Raw genomic sequence first — 20081 nt, 5'->3', positions numbered from 1 at the left:
ATACAATGCTTCACAATTCACCGCACAATCAAATTCTCAATATACGCTTATGATCTCATAATTTATCTCATGACTCATCACACTTTTTATAAACATCTCAACTTAGTCGGCTAACAACCTTGGAACATATTCCTAGGTTCAATGAATCTAGTCAATCTTGCTTAGCACACTTTACTTATGTCGGCCACCGACATAACAACCCAAAAATAAAACACAAACACAACCGGTTAACCGATTTATGTCATTTTGCTCTACTGATTAACAATTTTTCAAGATTGACTACCCTGTATACCATAACTCACTCATACTAGTTGAATCCACCAATGCGGTGTGAGATATATCTACAAGTACCTGTCTCCAACATTCCAGTAGAACCTCATCACCTAAATCTTCATCGATCACCCGTATCGATTGCTTGAATGTAATACTGATCCTCGTTTACCAGTTGAAGTCCTATTTGTCGTTTCACTATTAAACTGTCTCTTGTACTGGTTATGCTTTACCAGTTGGCCTAAAATACTTAGATAACTATGAAAACATAGTTTCCATCAATGACAACATAAAACAAGTCATCAATCAACCTATTATATCATACCATCATCATCAAGCCAACAATCTCCCCCTTTGGCATTGATGGCAACACTTAGGAATTTTTTTGTCTAAGTGTGCAATACAAAAATTGACTCAACTCATGACACATACTCCCCCTTAGCAATTGCATGCTATTACAAAATTTACAAACATATATATAACTACCTTTTACAAAATTTTCATACTAGTACTCCCCATTACAATTCAAAATTTTAACTCATACTACTACTCCCCCTTTGACAACAATGACAAAGGTAAGCAAATACATAAAAGATAAATGCAATATACATCAAAATTTGCATTATCATATATAGATATAAAAGTTCAAAATGTTTTTATAATGACATCTTAGAAAAAGCATCTGCAAAATGTAACTTTAATTGCTTCAAGTCATTGTGCCAAGTCTCCAAAATAGTGTCGGTTATCTCCTATTACATCATATCATCATCATCAAGCCAACATAAAATTGGGAGCTCCTCTTTCCATAGAAAATGGTTAAAAACTTATGTATGGTATTTTTGGTTTCATTTTTTAGTCGTTCATTAAAATTTCAAATAAATTACATTTTGAAAAACTAGACTATTCTATACATAATTTATAAAAAAAAATGAATTAGTTCCGATAAATTAGGGGTTTGCATGCTCTTTTTATTTTTACTTTTTAGAAAGTGTCCTCTATGGAAATCATTAAAAAACCATCTACTCATTGTAATGGTGAGGAATGGGGTTCACTAGTCTAAACATGTAAACTAAAATTCAAAGCGATTCACATCAACATACATTAGGGAAACAACCAATAGGACCAACTACACACCCTTGGGAGAGTTGGGCACAATGGTTGAATTATTTCCTTTGCTAAGTGTATATGCAATAGGATAAGATAGAATGATGAAATGAAAGAAATAGTGCTAATGATGCAAAATTGATAGTAATCAACATAAATAGTATGCTACAAAATAGATATACAGACTCCAAGTAAGAATTTGGAAATGAGAATTAAAAAGGAACCTATATTTGCAATTTGATATTGAAACTATTGGACTATGTGGCTACACATCCTGATTCTGAAGGTGTTTGATGTAGATATCAAAAACAGATTCTAGATTAGGATGTCGGTGAGAATATCTCCTAGAAATTTCTTTAGAAAAGTGTTGGACTATGTGGTTAACCCACAATGTCTAGGGTTTTATGCTTCTTGAAAGTTTGGATCTCTTTGTTTTAGTCTACACTTTTTGAATCAATATTCTCTCTCTTTTGAACTTGAAACCTACACACACAAGAGAGGAAAAATGATGTTGGGTTGATAGGGTTTTTCTTAGGTCAAACCTTAGGGTTGAAATTAACCCTATAATGAAGGATTGATAGAAAAGAGAGCTTACTGTTGTAGGGAAGAGGCTAGATTTTGAAAAAAATGCTGAATTGAAATGATATACCTTTCTTTATGAATCTCCTTGCCTTGAAGTATTCATAAAAATGATGATGTTTCTATGTGGAAGCTTATGCATGCCTTCACATAAACTTGATCATGAATGCCATCTTAGATGCTTGACATTGAATACTTGACTTCTCCTCCACTACCTTAAGAATGCTTGATTGCTTGCTCACTTGAAAAGAATTGGAAATTTGTGGAGATTTAATTGAAGGATGATTTAGAGATGTTTCAAATGACGGGATAAGACTTTCTTTTATACTCAACCTCACAAAATATGTTGAAAATTATGAAGATGCTGACATTAGGTATCATTTCCCACTCAACTTTTTTTGACCATTAGAGGGTTCAAAATTGGGCCCCTTTTGTATGAACTATGGCACATAGCACCCTAGTGTAGTCGTTTTGGACTGGGGAAAGGTTAGGAAGCAAAGATAGAGAGCAGAGACCTCAAATTTGGTATTGGTTTGAGAAAAATCAAGCATAATTAGGGCAAACAAGGAAAAACACCAAAGTGAGACCCAAATGAGCATGAAATTGTATGGGGATACAATTTAAAACACTACACACATTAAAATACTAGCAAAAAAATCAAGCATAAACTAAATGGTGTTAGCTAATTTCTCAAAAAATAGATTTTTTAAATGCTAAAAAAAGTTAATATTGTAGGGGTAATACACTAGACACTATGTTATATTACTTTGAAAAATAAGAGAACTTTGTGTAGTACCCCTTTTTGTAACCCTTAATTTCCATATTTAAAAAAAAAATAGTTCAACTAGTAGATTCAGAGCACTACGACTCTCGTTTTTATTACATCTTCAAATTTTGAGTGTAAATATCTTCAATTTCTCATCCAAAATAAATCTTTTATAATTTCAAAAATAAGTGGGCACTTGAGACCCCTTTTTGGTCCCATATTTATTTTTACTTACCCTTCTTGTCATCATGTATACCTTGGCATCTAAATTCTTATCTACCCTCAACATCTACCTTAAATAACTAGCTTGTTTCCTATTGCCAATCAATTTAAGGGAGTCATATCTTTTATATTATTTTATTCTATGATAATATTAGCATTATTAGCAAGAGGCTTGACTTGACCCCTTTATTAGTGGGTGGCTACCACATAGCTTGTTGGCAATTGACACTCAATTGGTTGGTTTCACTATGTTGTCATTGATGGCATGTTCCGGCTTCATATTTTGGTTTAGTTGTGTACCGACAGACACTTCATGGACAAACACTTCACCGACACCAGCACCGACAGGATGGAAGGATTTATTTGGTTACCGACAATGCAGGCCAACATGATTTAGAATAAGGTTATCGGTATTGTAGGCCGACATCTTTTGGATCCAGCATTGGCAATTGTTTTTGATATTCATGTATTTATGTTATCTAGCTAACATGTAATTTGATATTGTAAATATCTTTGTAAGCCGACATAAGGCATGATAAATTGTATAGGGTATATAGGTCTGTTGGATTAGATCATTTTGTGATATATGAGATTATGGAATATGTGGATTGTTAGATCCAACTGGTACTGAGAGGGGAGGGGTGAATCAGTACATTACCAGTTTTTACTAATTGAAACTTTAGCTTTAAATATGAACTAATTAACCATTCACCAAAGTACAAAATTACTGCAGAAGATTAAGCATACATGAAAAGATACACAAAGACACACAAATTTATCTCGTGGAAACCCAATAGGGAGAAAACCACGGTGTGAGTAGGAACTCACAAAATTTGTACTCTTTTGGAGTACGCCCGGTGAAGATCCATCCTTGTTAGGAGATTACAAAGACGCTGGTTAGGTGCCACCCGGTTAAGGGATTTTGATGAAGGCCGATTAGTGCCTTTACCCTATTAAAGGTAGCCTGGTTAAAGGACTTATAACATCAGTTAAGATGTTACCCGGTTAAGGGATTTATACAATGGGACCTATTAAAGTCCACCCAGTTAAGGGATTTATATTGCAGTCATTTCAAAATAACAGATAAAATGATCAAATACATGAAGCTACACATTACCCTGATCAGATCACAATTAGTCATCAGTCTTGATCTGCATCGGTTGTGCCTGTTCTTCACATCTCTGCCTTCTATCAGTTTGCTAATACTTGAAACCTGCACTGCCAGTCCTCTGTCACCTGAGTCACTGATTTGTGAAACCCCACTCAAACAGTCTTTTGTCACTTGACTTTGTACGCTCTGAAACTCCCCCTGTGTTCTTTTTCACATTTAACTTTAATCACCTTGACAACAACCTTCTCAGCAATGAGATTTGTGTATTTATAGATCCTTAAGTCTTTCGCCACCTTTTCCCTCCAAAACATACCTTTAAAAATTCCGTTGTCAAGCCTTAAAATGCGCTTCTGGAATCGTGCAGGAATCTCTGTCAATTCTGTCAAACATGCTGATATGTCCGTTGGTTGACTGAGAGAAGACTTCTGACTTAGTTGATTGTAACTGAACGTTACTAGTCTGTCGGTTATTGACTTTTCTGGTGAACCGATCAATATCTTGACTAGCCAATTTCTTCCAGTGTACCGGTTTAGTCTTTGCTTAGCCGATGGATGTCTTTCTTACCGATCTACTCACCGCTACCCGATCGCCTCGCTGCTTGTTAGTCTACTACTTGCCGGTCTACTGCTTGCCGATATACTTACTGTCTACTAATTTACTCACTGCCCGGTCTTACTGTCTGCCTATTTGCTCATTGCCCGGTTTGCTTACTCCCTAAGGATTGGGAAGACTAAGGAGATGATGTTGCCAACAATGAAAACCATATTGTTTACCGGTCATACAAAATTGCATTAGAATGCCAACATGGATGTGATATAATGCGAAATATATCAGAGAGATCATGTATGTGAGAATATTTAAGTAAGGGATATTCCAGTAAAGGGTTTAGTGTTTCAAACCAGAATAGACATAGCTTAACTAGAACTGTATCCAGGCATAGGAGATGCTATCTTTTACAGTTCAACACTTCTACGAATTGTAGTCTGGATTTATATGTAGTCAATGAGGCTCCTTTTGTGATTGAGTAGTGTGCTTTAGGCTGTAAGCCTTCCTGCAAGTGCAGACCCCTTATATTTTGTAATATCTCTTCATATGGTTAGTGAATTCATATTGTGGGTCACAAATCCCACCATGGTTTTTCCTCTTTGAGGTTTTCCATGTATAATTTTGTGTGTTATGGTGTTCATTTATGTGATTGGCTTATTGGTTGCTTTACTTCTTTCAATACTTTATGTATCGGTATACCGGTTGGTGCATGCATGTTTTAATAAGGCTAAAATTGATCAGACCAGTAGAACACTAATTCACCCCCCCCCCTCTCAATGTTCTTGGATTCCAACATAGCTGTGATAACATCATCACCTTTTCCCCTTTTGAGGTTTCATTTCCTCTTTTACCTTTTTTACCAAATCAACCTTATTTGGTATAACAAATATGTTTAACTATTTGGTAACCACATAACCATTATTTTCATTGCCATTATTGCCATTTACTTGTTTTGATTAAGAAAACATAGGTTTTTGAAAGGAACCCGAACCTTTTACATATCAAGAAATAGATAAAGCACTAAAGCATAAAAGAACCGTGCCTGATCACCCAAACAAAAAACAGTTCCCATCCAAACCAAAAAGGGAACTCAAAACACATAGAGCCGCACAGAGACTATAGAAGGATAGAAAAAGGACAATACAAAGACAAAGACAAAGACCGAGACATCAAAATATTTTCCATAATATCTTCTCCATGAACCACCATCTGCTTCATGTTGTCCACGGAGGTCTTCAAATCATCCAGCTCTCGTCCCTTGATATCACCCTGATTCCCAATGTTGGCCCTAGTTCTCTTCTCATGACCTTTTTTCTCCATCTGGTCCTTGTCAACCTCTTTGTCTTTAATGTTATCAAATCTGTTAATTAGAATATTCATATTGTCCACAAAGGCTTTAAGAATCTGGAAATTTTGTTTAGCTATCCTCTTCACATTTAATTCCATCTTGTCGACTCTATTGACCAGGTTATTCATTGTAGTTTCCAGCCCGTTCACCTCTCTATTCCCTTCCATTTCCTTAACCTTCTTTTCTGTTTTAATAATTTTACCATCCATGGCTTCAACAGCTTCAACATTATTGATCGTCGCCACTAATTCTTTAACATTTTTAGAAAGAGGCTTCTCGCCTATCGTAGCATTTTTTATAACATTAATATCATTCTTCAGGTTGCTGATATATTTCACAATTTTGCTGATAGTATCACAAAATCCCTTAATACTATCATTATCCCCATGACAGTCACTAGGATTTCCCCTTTTATTCTCTTGGCCCTCATTCTGCAATCCTTGAGTACTCATATCCTCCCCATGACCCACATCTAGAATCTCATCCTCCTCCTTACCCTTCACATTGTCATTTTTTTCCTCCTCTGCATCCTCATCAGAAGCTATCAAAATTTGTTTTTTAGCCTTGTTAGCTCCCCTGCTAGTATTCTTGTTCCTCTGAGTTTGTTTTCCCATTCCCTTTCCTTTCTTCCTTTTGATGAATTTTTCCTCAAAGGACTCATCCTCGAAGTCCGAGAGATTAGAATCAACCACAATCCTCTTTCTTTTCCCCTTATTCCTCCCCTTTTTGCTAAGATCCTCTGACTCACCTTCAGTTTCCAGGTCAAAGTTGAAACCACTATACTCACTTTTCATGTCATCATCCCTGGTATTTTTTCCTCTAATTGGTTTCTTTATGGATTTCCCTTTCAGCAATTTGTAAACTAAAACTGTAAGACCCTGATGAAGAGCATGGTCCCCTGAGGGTCTTTCTGCGTTTCTTTAATGGTGTGATCCATGGAACAAGCTAAATAATAGGGCAGGCTTACCTTTTCACCATGGCATAAGTGGCTGAGAATCACAAAATGGTGCCCGTAAGCCCTCATAAATCTTCCATCTAGTGTAATGTAGGTTATGGTAGCAAACAACACAAACCTCCATGGCCTACAGATATGCTTGGGGGAGTGATAGGAGTTATCCACCTTCACCATTTTCTTCCTTTCGCCATCTGTGATAGGAAATCTATCCACTGCCTTATTAGAGACACTACAATCTCTATAAAACTTAATACCATCTGTCACCATCCCCGTAGCTTCTGCAATGATATCTTCATCCAACATCATCATCTGGGTGCCCACCAGAACTTTGCCATTCTTCCAATTCTTTATAAAATGCTTGGTAATTGTTGGGTCTTTACCACAAAGCCTCTCCATGAAAACACTTAAGCCCCCCTCTTGTAGAATCTCCCAAACCTCTTTGTTCTTCTTCTAATCCGAACATGAGGTTGGTTCAAACCTCTTTTTGTTCCCTCCTATTTTTCCTTCAAAATCACTGGAATTCCTAATCTTTGCTTTGATATTTCTTCTGTGGTTTCTATTATTGCTCTGAAAAACAACCTAGAATCTGTGCTCTGTTAATATGATAAGACAAATAAATGCTCATCACCACCACTGTAAACCTTCATCAAAAAAAGGGGGAAAAGCATTAGGAATTATGATTGATGATGCCACATTGCCTCATTTGGATACGGTCCAGTTCAAACAAGGATTTCGCCTCTCACACAAGTTTACTCTCCCCATTAATGGTAATGATTTTCTCAGATTGGCAGGCCAGGTTCGCTGCCCAGTCAACACATGAGTTAGCTTCCCTATAAACATGTGTGAAAACACACATATCAAAGGTTTCACTTATTTTCTTCGTTGCTTTAATAACATTGTTTATAGACCAAGAGGGCGGGAACACTTTATTCAATTAGTTTATGATATTCAAAGAGTCACCTTCACACCATACTCTGGTACAATTGGCTTCCTTTGCTAGCACCATCCCATGATAAGCCACCATGGCCTCAACAACATGATTAGTTTGACTGCCAATAGGGATACATTTAATGGTTTTTCATTTTTCCCATTCATCCCTTAAAACCACACCACACCCCGCATTGCCAGGGTTACCCTTTGAAGCACCATCAAAGTTGATTTTCATCCAGCCATGAGGAGGGTTTTCCCATTTCACACCTTCTCTAGGATTATCCTGAAAGATGTCTCTTCTCTTTAATCTCCAATTCTTGAAAATAATATGATCATCCTGATATTTGGGGTTGGCTATTCCACCCATGATGTTGATATTCTCCACTACATTTCATTTGATTTTCTCAAAAATTATTTGAGCCTTAGATGCCTTCTCTCTAAACACTCTTTCATTTCTGTCTTTCCATATTCCCCAACAAATATGAGGTAAATCCAATCTCCATAAAAAAATTATAGTCTTATTCCTTGAGGGGTGATGCCAAGAATTAAAAACCTCTTGGACAGATTCCGGAAAGACCCAATTGATATTTAAGTAATCCAGACATCTAGCCCAAATATCAGTAGAGAAGGGATAAAGGAAGAACAAGTGGTTAATGGTTTCCTCATTCTGCATACAAAGAAAACAAACACTAGGCATACAGATTCCTCTAATTTTGAGGTTATCAATAGTCAAAATTTTATTTTGAAGGACAGTCCAGAAAAAAAAATATTAATTTTGGGAATTATGCCTTTCACCCAAGCCTTAGCCCAGCAAGGACTCTCCAATTAGAAAAGTGCTGATTATAGAGAAAGGCAACAGAAAATTTACTATTTGCTATAAGTTTCCAAATTAGGTGGTCATCATCATCCACCACCACCATGGAATTCATAATTCTGTTCAGATTACCAAGGGAGGGATCAACTGGGGATAATTCCTTCCACTGTCCATCATTCCAGTAGTCACCGACCATAGTGCCATATTTTTCCTTACACTGATTCTGAAATTTGCGCCAATCAAAACTTTCACTCAACGGGGAGTCAAGCAACCAAGAATCTTCCCAGAATTTAATGAAATTACTTTTCCCCACCTTCCATTTCACACCTTTGGCAATTAGATCTCTAGTTCTTGTAACATTTTTCTAGATATTAGAGCCAATCGGGATATCTTCAGCATTGAGGAAACTTTGAAGGGTAGGAAATTGTCTTTTATACTTGTTGTCCGATATCAATTTCCATTCTCCCTGAGTGTTATAACCTCTCCATATCTGCTTAGTCATAAGAAACTCATTCATGTATCAGATTCTTCTAAGGCCGAGACCTCCCTTTCTTATAGGTTTACAAACCTTATCCCACACAATCAGATTCATTGTCTTCTTCTCCTCAACCCCTATCCACGGAAAAGTTCTTTGAATTTTTTCAATAGCCTCCGCAAACTTGGCTCGAATTCTAAAAAGGTTGATGGCATAAAGTGGAATACTCTGAAGAGTATATTTCAAAAGTTGGACCTTACCAGCTTGGCTAAGCAGAGAGCCTTTCCAACCAACTAACTTCCTATGAAATTTATCCACAAGAGCACCCCAAAAAGTATTAGGAGGGACTTGACATAAAGGGAGCCTAAGATAGGAAGCAGGCATATTTCCCAATTGATATCCCAAAATATTACTAATTTTTATCTGTCTTCTTTCTGGAGTGTTGATGAAATAGACAAAACTTTTAGACCAATTTATCAATTGACCGATAACTGTCCCATATATGTCCAATGCTTTCTTTTAGCTCCTAGAGTCTTTCACGGAAGCATTCCCCATAATAATAGAATCATCCACAAATTGCTGATGAGAGAAAACTTGATCCACCGAAGAAGGTTTCAACCAACAAAACTCTCCCTTCTCAACAAGATTTCCAATAAATCTTCCCAAACATTCCCCCATGATAATGAAAAGAACCAGGGATAGAGGATCCCCCTGTCTGAGGCCCCTTAAGGATTTGAAAAAGGGGGAAGGAGACCCATTGATTAAGACAAAAAAAGAAGCAAAAGAAATCAATTGCAAAATAAGACAGATACTTCTAGAGAAGAAACCAAAAGTAGAGAGAACATCCATTATAAATCCCCAATCCACTCTATCATAGGCTTTACATAAGTCAAGCTTCAAAAGAAAGCCTTCTTTTTTAGCACTAGAGAGAGTGAATATTTTCATGGACTGAAATTATCGAATCCAAAATTTGTCTCCCAGGGACAAAGCCACTTTGCTGGGGAGAAATGATAGAGGGGATCAGAGTCAAGATTCTAGAGGTCAAAACCTTAGAGATGATCTTGTACAAAGAGTTGCATAGGTTGATAAGTTTAAGAAGATCCATGGAATCAACACCCATCTTTTTGGGAATAAGGGCAATGAAAGTGTCATTCAGTTCTTTCAAAATTATTCTTGCACCAAATAATTCTTTCACAACACTGGAAACATCACCTCCAATGATATGCCAATACATTTGAAAAAAGAACATGGGAAAACCATCCAGGCTTGGGGCCTTGTTACCTTCAAGGAATTGATAGCTTTCAGAATCTCATCGCTGGATGGAATAGGAGTGAGATATGAATTATGATCCGCATTCAAGATAAAGGGGATACAGTCCGTAAGGTCCTTTTGAGCTTGCAAGTCCAAATTCTGTTCCTTAGTCAAGAGGTTGGAGAAAAACTCCAGGGTTGTCTTCCTCATAGACTCTTCATCTTCAATAGTTCTACCATTGACTTTAAGCTGAGATATCCTATTGATGGCCTTGTGTTTCAAAGTGGACATATGAAAGTATTTGGTATTTATATCCCCTTCCTTCAACCAAATATTTCTTGACCTCTGTTTCCAGAAAGTTTCTTCTTTTTCTATTATGTCATGATATTTCATGAGAATCTCATCTTCAACCTCTCTAGAGACCTTGGTATAGCCATTATTCTGAATCTCATCTTGGATATCTTTCAGATCTAAGAGAATGGTATCTTTGAAAGAAAAGATGTTCCCAAAGGACTCCTTATTCCATCTTTTAACATTATCTTTCACAAACTTCAACTTTTTGACCACCTTATACATAGCATTTCCTTCAATTCTAACATGCCACCATTCCTTGATTTTGCTTTCCATATCTCGATGTTTTGTCCACATTCTCTCAAATCTATAAGGGAAGTGTCTTCTTCCCTTCTTGGCATCACCCATAAAGGATATAAGAAAATGTTTCGACCCTACCCTGATATGAGCTGATAAAGAACAAAAATGAGAATTAAACCAATCCAGAGAAATTAAAGCTCTGTTGAGCTTGACCTGAATTAAGTCTTCACCACTTCTTCTATTGGTCCAGGTATATTTAACCCCTTGCAAATCTAGATCATGGAGAGCTTTATTATTGATGAACTCCATCAAATCCAATCTGCTATTTAGATTAGTTTGGCTCCCTCCCTTTTTCTCATTTTTCCTCAAAGGGGTGTTGAAATCCCCCATAATAATCTATCTATCTTCAACAAACTTACTTCTAAACAAGGATAAGCTTTTCCAGAAATCACTTCTACCAGTCTTGGTGTTTGGGGCATACACATTAGTCAAGACCCATGAAGTACCCTCTTTCAAATGCTTAAATCTAATGCAGGCCAAATTGTTGTCTTGAATCAACACTTTTTCTTTTACATTATTTTTATTCTAGAAAGTAGCAATACCTTCTATTGCCATTTACTTGTTGGCCTAGACCAAATTTATCATTTGAATAACAAATTTAGGTTTAATATAATTATGACCATTATCCCATCATTTCCTAGATCTATCCTTTGTGAATAACTACCTAACACATGATCTCCTTAGATCCTTCCTCCTTTTCCCCTTTCCCTAGTGCCACCACATTAAACTTGCAAAGTATGGGGATTGTGTGTGTTCTAATGCTTTATTTTCCATCTTGTACCCATTGTGTTTGTTTAGTATAAATTATTTTAATGTTTCTTTCCTCTATTTCCTTTATGTTCATGCATTATAGAAACCCTTATGATTTCCTTTCTTTCAAACCTCGTCATTGTCTTTATGATCATCTTGTTTTCCATCTCCTTTCCATCCATGATCACTTTCAAACACTGCTATTATTATAGGTTTGAATCCATAGGGTTTTAACCTATTTGCACACACCATTGTCATAACCACGAGGTTTTAATGCACACACTATTTATTTCCCATAACACTATTATGGATTGAGTTTGAAATACCCACAAGGCGATTAACTAAGGCATTTTCCCTTGTAACACGTACCAACTTGTTTTTATCCTCATAGCTCAAATCATTATCTTTCTTTTCAAAGGGCTTGAGGATTAATTTCAAGTGGAAAGAGGCTTAACACTAGAAGATAGAGGTTTGGGAAAAGTTTTATGGTTTTGTAATAAGATCACATATTTGCTCCCCTTGACTAGTTATACCTCCAAGTGTAGTTAGTCTCACCTAGTTTTTACAAACAATATCCCAGAATTCCTAGAATTTAAACATATTTTTTTATAATCATTCTCAACCTCATGTTGTCTCTAGATCTAACATTTAACAAGTGCACATATTTTGTTTAGATTACTTTCTTTCCATCTCCCAGTCATGTATACTTTGAATCACACTAGGATTGTTTCTTGTAGAACTTGAAGTTTAATTAGAATCATGTAATTTCCATAGTCCATAATGTTAGTTTTACACTTTTGGTTTAAATTGTGTGTGATACCTTTTCATTATCAACATTTTAGATCATATTACATGATCCATAGTCGAGATAAAATAAATAGTTAGAAAGTAGAATTGAGAGGATGGTTACAAACTAATGAGATTAAATAGAAGTAAGGGGAAGGATTCTAGGACTCAGAAAAGAGGGAAGGGAAAAGGGTCAATTTAAAAAAAAAATGTAACTACTTGTAAGGCTAAGATCAAAAGAGAAGGACATTTAAGAACTTTTGCTAAGGCACTAGAAGGTTAATTGTTTCTATATCTGTAAGGATGACTTTCAAATCGATTACCACTCTCAAGACAAAGAAAAAAGAGCTAGTTTTTAGTGGAAAATATTTACATTAAAATAAAGTGCAAACATAAGAGTAATTATCAAGTGAATAAGACATGTGAACATGGGATAAATAATATATACACATGATTATATAAAAATGATAAATAGTTGATATTATATAAGATTGTACTATAGATTATACAATACTTTAGAAAATCTTAAAATTCCATTTCACCATTTGTGAATATATCTATACTTATTTATAGGGGAAGAGCACCGGTAGTGGATTGCATTCCAATAATCAATCACTCCTTGTGCACTCAACACCCCAATTAAACTTTAGAAAATCTTAAAATTCCATTTCACCATTTGTGAATATATTTATACTTATATATAGGGGAAGAGCACCGGTAGTGGATTGCATTCCAATAATCAATCACTCCTTGTGCACTCAACACCCCAATTAATAATTTTAAAGGAGCCTTAAAAATGATCATGAAAAACTCATTAATAAGTTTCACATGTACCAAGAGCTGATCACTTTTTGGCCTTTCTAATCCATAGTTGGCCCATTTATGCACCACTACTAGAACATTTGTGACAACCACTAGAACATTTGTCCACAAGTATTGGCAATTTTGAGTGGACAGTTATTAAAACATATTTAAGTAGGTATCGGGTGACACTTTGAAATGTGTACTTTTTGACCTTTGTGCACATAAATAATCCCACAGCGTGTCATTAAATGTATTCATATACCGTTTAGAATATATGAATACATAAAATTAGTTATAACCACTACTGATAGACTTCCCCTATATATAACACATCATTCCTATAACTTCACATTAGAACTAGAATCTTCTAATTTTTGAGTCCGCTTTTAAATATCCTAAAAAGTCCAATACGGACGTACGGTCTTCAAATTTAACTTGATATGCGTCATATATTGGAATTCTGTTTTGTCCCTTTTGCAGCAGAGCAAGCCCTAGACTTTCTTTCGCCCTATGGTTTGTAAAGTTAAAAAGACAGCCAAATTAACCTTCATTAAATGTGTCTCGAAATTCCAACAGTGCCCACAGTCCCACAGTACTTGGGCATTTTAAAAGAAAAGCAAAGACGAGGGAGGGGCCCACCAGCGGTCAAAGATTTTGATGTTTTACCGGAGCCCTGTCGCTTTCACTAATGCGGTCAGACCATCACCAGTGCCACCGCGCCCCAGTCAACGATAACAAAGCAACGGCTTATATCGCAGAAATCCGACGGACCAGATCGTGCCACGACTGCTTCCAGTATCCTCCGCCATGATATTTTTTTATCTAGTAATAAAACTATCATTTTCCCTGTGCAGGGGCGGTGTTACGAGATGAAAGAGGTGGATTGATAGAGCAACCATAATGGCATGAATACAGTAAGTCTGTAGAGCTTAACTTCTGTTAAATCTTAGGAAGTAGTGAATAATTTTGTTTCAGAGGCCATGGAAGGCTCGGAGTCGTCTGAAGCAAGCTGTAACAGCAAAAACAATGGCAGAAATAGTTATCTGGGGTTAAACAGGCTCCAATCTGGGAAGATCAGTAAGGTGGTGAAACGCAGCATAATTCAGCCGCCCAAGCAGCAGGCGCCTCTCTACACCATTGATAAGGATGATTTTCGCAGCATCGTCCAGCGGCTCACTGGCTCCCCTGCTGCGCCACAACCGCCTCCTGTAGCTCCGCCTCCGCCTCCAAATCCAAATCCGCCCCCAAATCCTGCCCCACCTCGGCTGCAGAGACCAAAGCCGCCTCCGCTCCAGTCTGTATTTTCCTTCAACAAGCTCGTCTCAAATCCCAATCTTGCAGCCATGAACGCCGTCTCCTCCTCATCTTCGCAACCGAAACAGCAAAATATTGTCGCTCCGGCAACCATTAGCACCGCCGCATGTACTCCTAATTTTGCCGCTGTTGGGGTTTCAGCGGCCATGCCTTTGCCTTTTATCCAAAGTTGTTGTTCATCTGGTCTCTCTTTGCCGATTTATTCCTCCTTTCAGTCGCTAGCGCCTTCCAGAGGTGTCTGGGCCAACCCAGGGCCTAGGGCCGCGGTTCCTCACATGACCGATTCCTCCAGCTTCGGCGCCTCTCTCCAGTTCGCTCATGGTGTGGCCACAGGGCAGAGGCAGAGCACCTCGCCGTTCTCGCCCCTGTTTCTGCAGTCGCCTGCAGCGAACAGCCAGCAGCAATTTCCGTACGTTTCGCCGTTGCCTTCACCAGGTTCGCAGTTTCAGCTTTCTCAGTTATTGGCGGGGTCACAGGTTCCATTCTCGCCGGGGTCCTTCGTGCCGCTTTCGCCCTCTGAGCAATTTCAATTTGGACAGCTGCCTCCTCCTTCGCCTGGCTCTCTGTTCCCCCTGTCACCGGCTGCTCAGTTTCGGTTTTCTTCATTTTAGAAGCAGCGTTCCTTGCATCATTTCTCTGATACATACTTTCATTTCATAAGTTTTCACAATATTCTCGCTGTAAAGATTCGGTTCTCTGTTCCTCCTGTCACTGGCCGCTCAGTTTCGCGATATTCTCGATGTAAAGATCCGGTTCTCTGTTCGCTCCCTTTCGCTATTCTTCATTTTAGAAGCGGCCTTCCCCGCATCATTTCTCTGATACATACTTTCATGTCATTAAATTTCACAATATTCTCGCTGTAAAGATTCGGTTCTCTGTTCCTCCTGTCACCGGCTGCACACTTTCGCTGTTCTTCATCTTAGAAGCGGCCCTGCATGCATCATTTCTCTGATACATTCTTTCATTTCGTAAAATTCCACAATATTCTCGTTGTAAAGATCCGGTTCTCTGTTCCTCCTGAGACCGGCTGCCACTTTCGCTGTTCTTCATTTAAGAAGCAGCACTGCTTGCATCATTTCTCTGATGCATTCGTTCATATCATAAATTTTCACAATATTCTCGTTGTAAAGATTCAGAATATCTGATTCTCATTTCCTGCTGCTCACTTTTGCATTTCTTCATTTTTAGAAACACTCCTCGAATCAGTTTTCTCATACATTCTTTCTTGACATAAAATTTCACAATATTCTCGTTGTAAAGATCCATCCGGTTTCGTCCATTTTCTTTTGGACACAGCGATTCAGTGGCATAAATATTCTCGTTGTAAAGATCCGGTTTCTTCCATTTCCTTTTGGACATGACAATTAAATAGTATAAATATTCTCGTTGCAAAGATCAGGTTTCTTTCATTTTCTTTTTCGGACACAGCATTCAGGCATGGTATAAATATGGTTTCAGTGCAACCGAAAATCTTTAGCAGTTAATTCTGTGTTCAGAGAAGCCATTTTCAACGTGTAGAGCTCAAGCTCATCTTTGTTAATTCTGAATTTCTGAAGTTCTTCATTTTTATCCAGACTAATCTGGAATTCAGATATATGCATGTTTTTATCCGGACTAATCTGGAATTCAGATATGTGCATGTTTTTATCAGGACTAATCTGGAATTCAGATATGTGCATGTTGACCAGCTTGATTGCCGCTGTTTGTGAATAGAATTTGAGCCACGTATTTCGTAAGTCGTCACATCCGTGGCCACCAAACGGATCAAAATGTATTGCTGTACATTGATTTGTTTAGAATTTAGAAGCGTTTTAAGGACGTTACTATTATTATTTTCATGGCGTAAAACTGTTCATTGAAGATGAAATCACTGCATTTGGGTTTCTTTCTGTTTAAGTAATCTCTGCGTGACGACCAAAAGCTCTTTATCTTTACGCGGTCTGAGTATTTATTGATCTGCGTGTCTGCTCCAACTATTTATTAATGGTGTGTTAGAGATGAGCATTAGGTTTTAAAAAAATCCATGGATTATATAAAAAAAAAAATATTTGGCGTGCTTGATCGTTGTGCGTAAAACGTGCTATTTATGTCCGTAATTCAACATTATCGATGAGTGGCTGTAATGTTAATGTTTTTGGTCAAACCAAGAGTCATTCTAAGAGAAGGCCTTTTTTGTCTTAAAAGTATATACTCGAGTACTTTTTCTTTTCACTTCACATTCATTTAGTGCTTTTTTCAAAGTCGAAGTTTTGACTGATTAGGCAGCACTAAGGAGTAGTAGCCACACAATAGAAGTATTTTAATACACTACGTCTACATATCAAATGCCAGATATTTGTTCTCTCCTAAATTTTTTAGATTTTATTATTTGTTTAATTATTTATCGTAAATAAATTGTAGTGAAAAATATTTTATTTCTATTATATTTGTTACAAACACAAATTTCATAAGTCGAATGATTTTTCATTAACATTTGTTTTTTATTTAAGGTTTCATATTTTATTTCTAAAATATAAAATGAGTCCCATGTTTAGATATGAGATATTTAAGTGTGTTTGTACTTTCTTAGATTCTTTCTTTCTATTTATCATATTAATCTAATTTTTGAAATAGAAATTTGATATTTAAAAAAAATACTTTGAGCCAGAGATCTAGTCTATAATTCATCTTATTTCTTGAGTGTATCATCTTGAGTAGCTTTGATTTCGCGTCATTCAAATTAGCCTTATCCATTTGTAATTAGAGTACCAAATCATCCAAATCAACAATCTTGTCCATTCTTTTGACGATCAATTGGTTAATCCAAATCTTTGACTTTAGCTTAGTTCATGCCCATCACCACTTGATCTCAGTCTAAACATGCGATGGAACAACAAACTGTTACTACTTATCAGATTGCCATTAGTTTTATGTCAAAGTTATACTATATACTCTAGTCGGTTATCTATTACCGAAATATTCAGTCGGTGTGTACAGTCTAGTCGGTTACAGAAGAAAGCAGTCACAGAACGTAGTATACACCGAGCTGTCTACCGAGTATCATTTCATGTCTACCGAGCAGCAAAGATGACACACCGAGTTGATTTACACTGAGTGAAACGTGTTACCAGATTCATTGAACCTGGACATGCATATGAAAACGTGTTACAAGATCGAGGCACATCTAACCGTTATCACATTGGAAATTGCAATTAAAGATTGTGTATGATTTTGAGGTTATCTAACCAATGAAATATTTTACATGATTATTCATTCAATAAATCGTGTTTGTAAGATCGAAGCAATGAATTGGATCACTGTCATAAGAGATCTATTTATACAGCATGAGTTAAGAGTTAAAGGTGTGTGCATGAGTGTAAGAAGACTGTTACAGAGACACAGAGGTCACCGAGAAGGTTTTTAGAGAACAGTTGAAGAACAGAGTAAACAGAAGGGTTTACCGAGTTACTATATGGGTTACCGAGGTATGCTATAAGCAAGGTAATCTATTCTGAGCACATAGAATCTGCTGTAACATTTTAGATGTAAAGTTGCAGATATTTGTAATGATTTTATTGTAATATTGTGAAGTTGAAAGAGAAACCTTTAACAGGGTAAAAGACTCTAATCAAGTCTATAAATTGTAAAGCCTCTAACCAGGTGCAACATTTAGATGAAGTGTTGTAAAATCCTTTAGCAAGGTAGATCTAACAGATCTTGTTACTCCTAACAGGGTAAGCTATCAGAAATAGCTAAATATGTAGCTCTAATCGAGCACTCTTTATTATTGCAGTAGTGAAGTTGTGGGTGCCATCCCCACCGCAGTTTTTCTCTCTAACCAAGAGTTTTTGCGTAACCAAAATATATGTGTTATGGAGTGAATCATGTATGATTGTTATCTATTTGTTTTAGTTTTATATTATGTTACTGCACTTTTCGGTTTATGCATAACAGTAAAGATATTGTTGAAAAAATGTTTTGAAGTACTGATTCACCCCTCCCCTCTCAGTACATTAGCTTTCCATATTGAGCCTAACACAAACTTCTCAGTTAGGAGTAGGGACATCTGATCCACAACTAAATTCTGATTTGAGTATTAATCCCACTATATCAGAAAGTGTCCTTGTCAGTTTTGATCCACTTAATCCAATTGTCACTAAAGAAACCATGGTTTATCAACCAGATGAGACTGATGTTCCAATTAATCCTGTTGATCAATTTCTTTCAAACCTAGACAATGCTCAAATGGTCAATGAAATCATTGAAAAAATGCAAAATCAAATCTTTGCTAATATGGTTTCCCAAGGTATGATCGTTGCATCACCTGGTACACTTGTAACTGCTAATCCTCAAGGGCCATGTCAACAACAAGTACCTTCACAACAACCCCCATAAGTGCACTTTTAGTCCAAGCTTTAGTAACACCACCACAATAAAATATCTCACTTACACTATAGACTTACCATCTTTGGACATGATGGAAAGACATTATCAACTTTTTTACAATGCATCATCAGGTCTTATGCCATCTCTAGCCTTGGGGAAGTCATTTACAATGTACCCACTAATTATGTACCATCCATGTAGCTCCCCACTTCAATGGCCATGGTTGCTCAAATGCCCATGACTTCCAGTGTAGTGCATACTGCTCCTTTCATTAGTCCAGTAATTTACCTGCTACACAAACACCAACTTGGACCACAGGAATGCCAAGTTATTCTCCACTATCTATTACATAGGCCATAATTGGAAGCATGAGTTATATAGCCCCCAAATCATCTATGACCCCACTTGTACAATCTATACACAAATTGTTAGTATGCCTCAGCATCAACCTTAAGTGACTGTGCCACCTATTGTCTCACAACCATGATTGAGTTACTTGCAAGTGCCATCTTCATCTTATATTGTTCCAAATGTACAACAGTTGCCAAGTGGTATTCATCAAAATCCTTCATCATATAGTATGCCACAACCTAATGTATCTCATCCAAGTTGTATTGGAGGTATTTATCTGCAAGGTAGTGTTCCTCAAATTCAATAGCCTCAAAATGTGCATTATCAACAACAATACATTCCTTCACAAGAGAATGTGGCAACTTACTCGCAACCGCCTCAAATTCAAAAACAACAATCACCTCAATATCAACAACAACAAATGCCTTTTGTTCAACAAAATGTTTCCATTTATTAGAACATGGCAAACTATCAATATCCACAACAACAAACAAGCTATGTTAACCCATCTCAAATAGCATATCAAACACCACTTATCAACCAACAACACCATCTTTTGAACTGTTCCTAGTTAAATACTGAATGGGAATACATGAAGGTAGATCTCAAACCTTTACAAGACAATAATTCTAAGAAGGTTTATAAATTTGACGAGCTTTGCCCATATCCATTTGATAAGTCAATAACGT

General features: G+C 36.9%; 1 protein-coding gene across 1 annotated transcript; it reads left to right on the top strand.

The window, feature by feature from the left end:
• Positions 1–14199: 14199 nt before the first annotated feature.
• Positions 14200–16069, top strand: LOC131060408 (uncharacterized). Its single transcript, XM_057993639.2, has one exon. The coding sequence runs from the start codon at positions 14343–14345 to the stop codon at positions 15285–15287; it is 945 nt and encodes a 314-aa protein (XP_057849622.1). The 5' UTR covers positions 14200–14342; the 3' UTR covers positions 15288–16069.
• Positions 16070–20081: the final 4012 nt, after the last annotated feature.

The sequence above is a fragment of the Cryptomeria japonica genome, chromosome 4 (genome assembly GCF_030272615.1).
Source record: "Cryptomeria japonica chromosome 4, Sugi_1.0, whole genome shotgun sequence".
Classification (NCBI taxonomy): Eukaryota; Viridiplantae; Streptophyta; class Pinopsida; order Cupressales; family Cupressaceae; genus Cryptomeria; species Cryptomeria japonica.
Note: the sequence above shows the minus strand (reverse complement) of the source record. Positions and strands in the feature narration are given on the sequence as shown.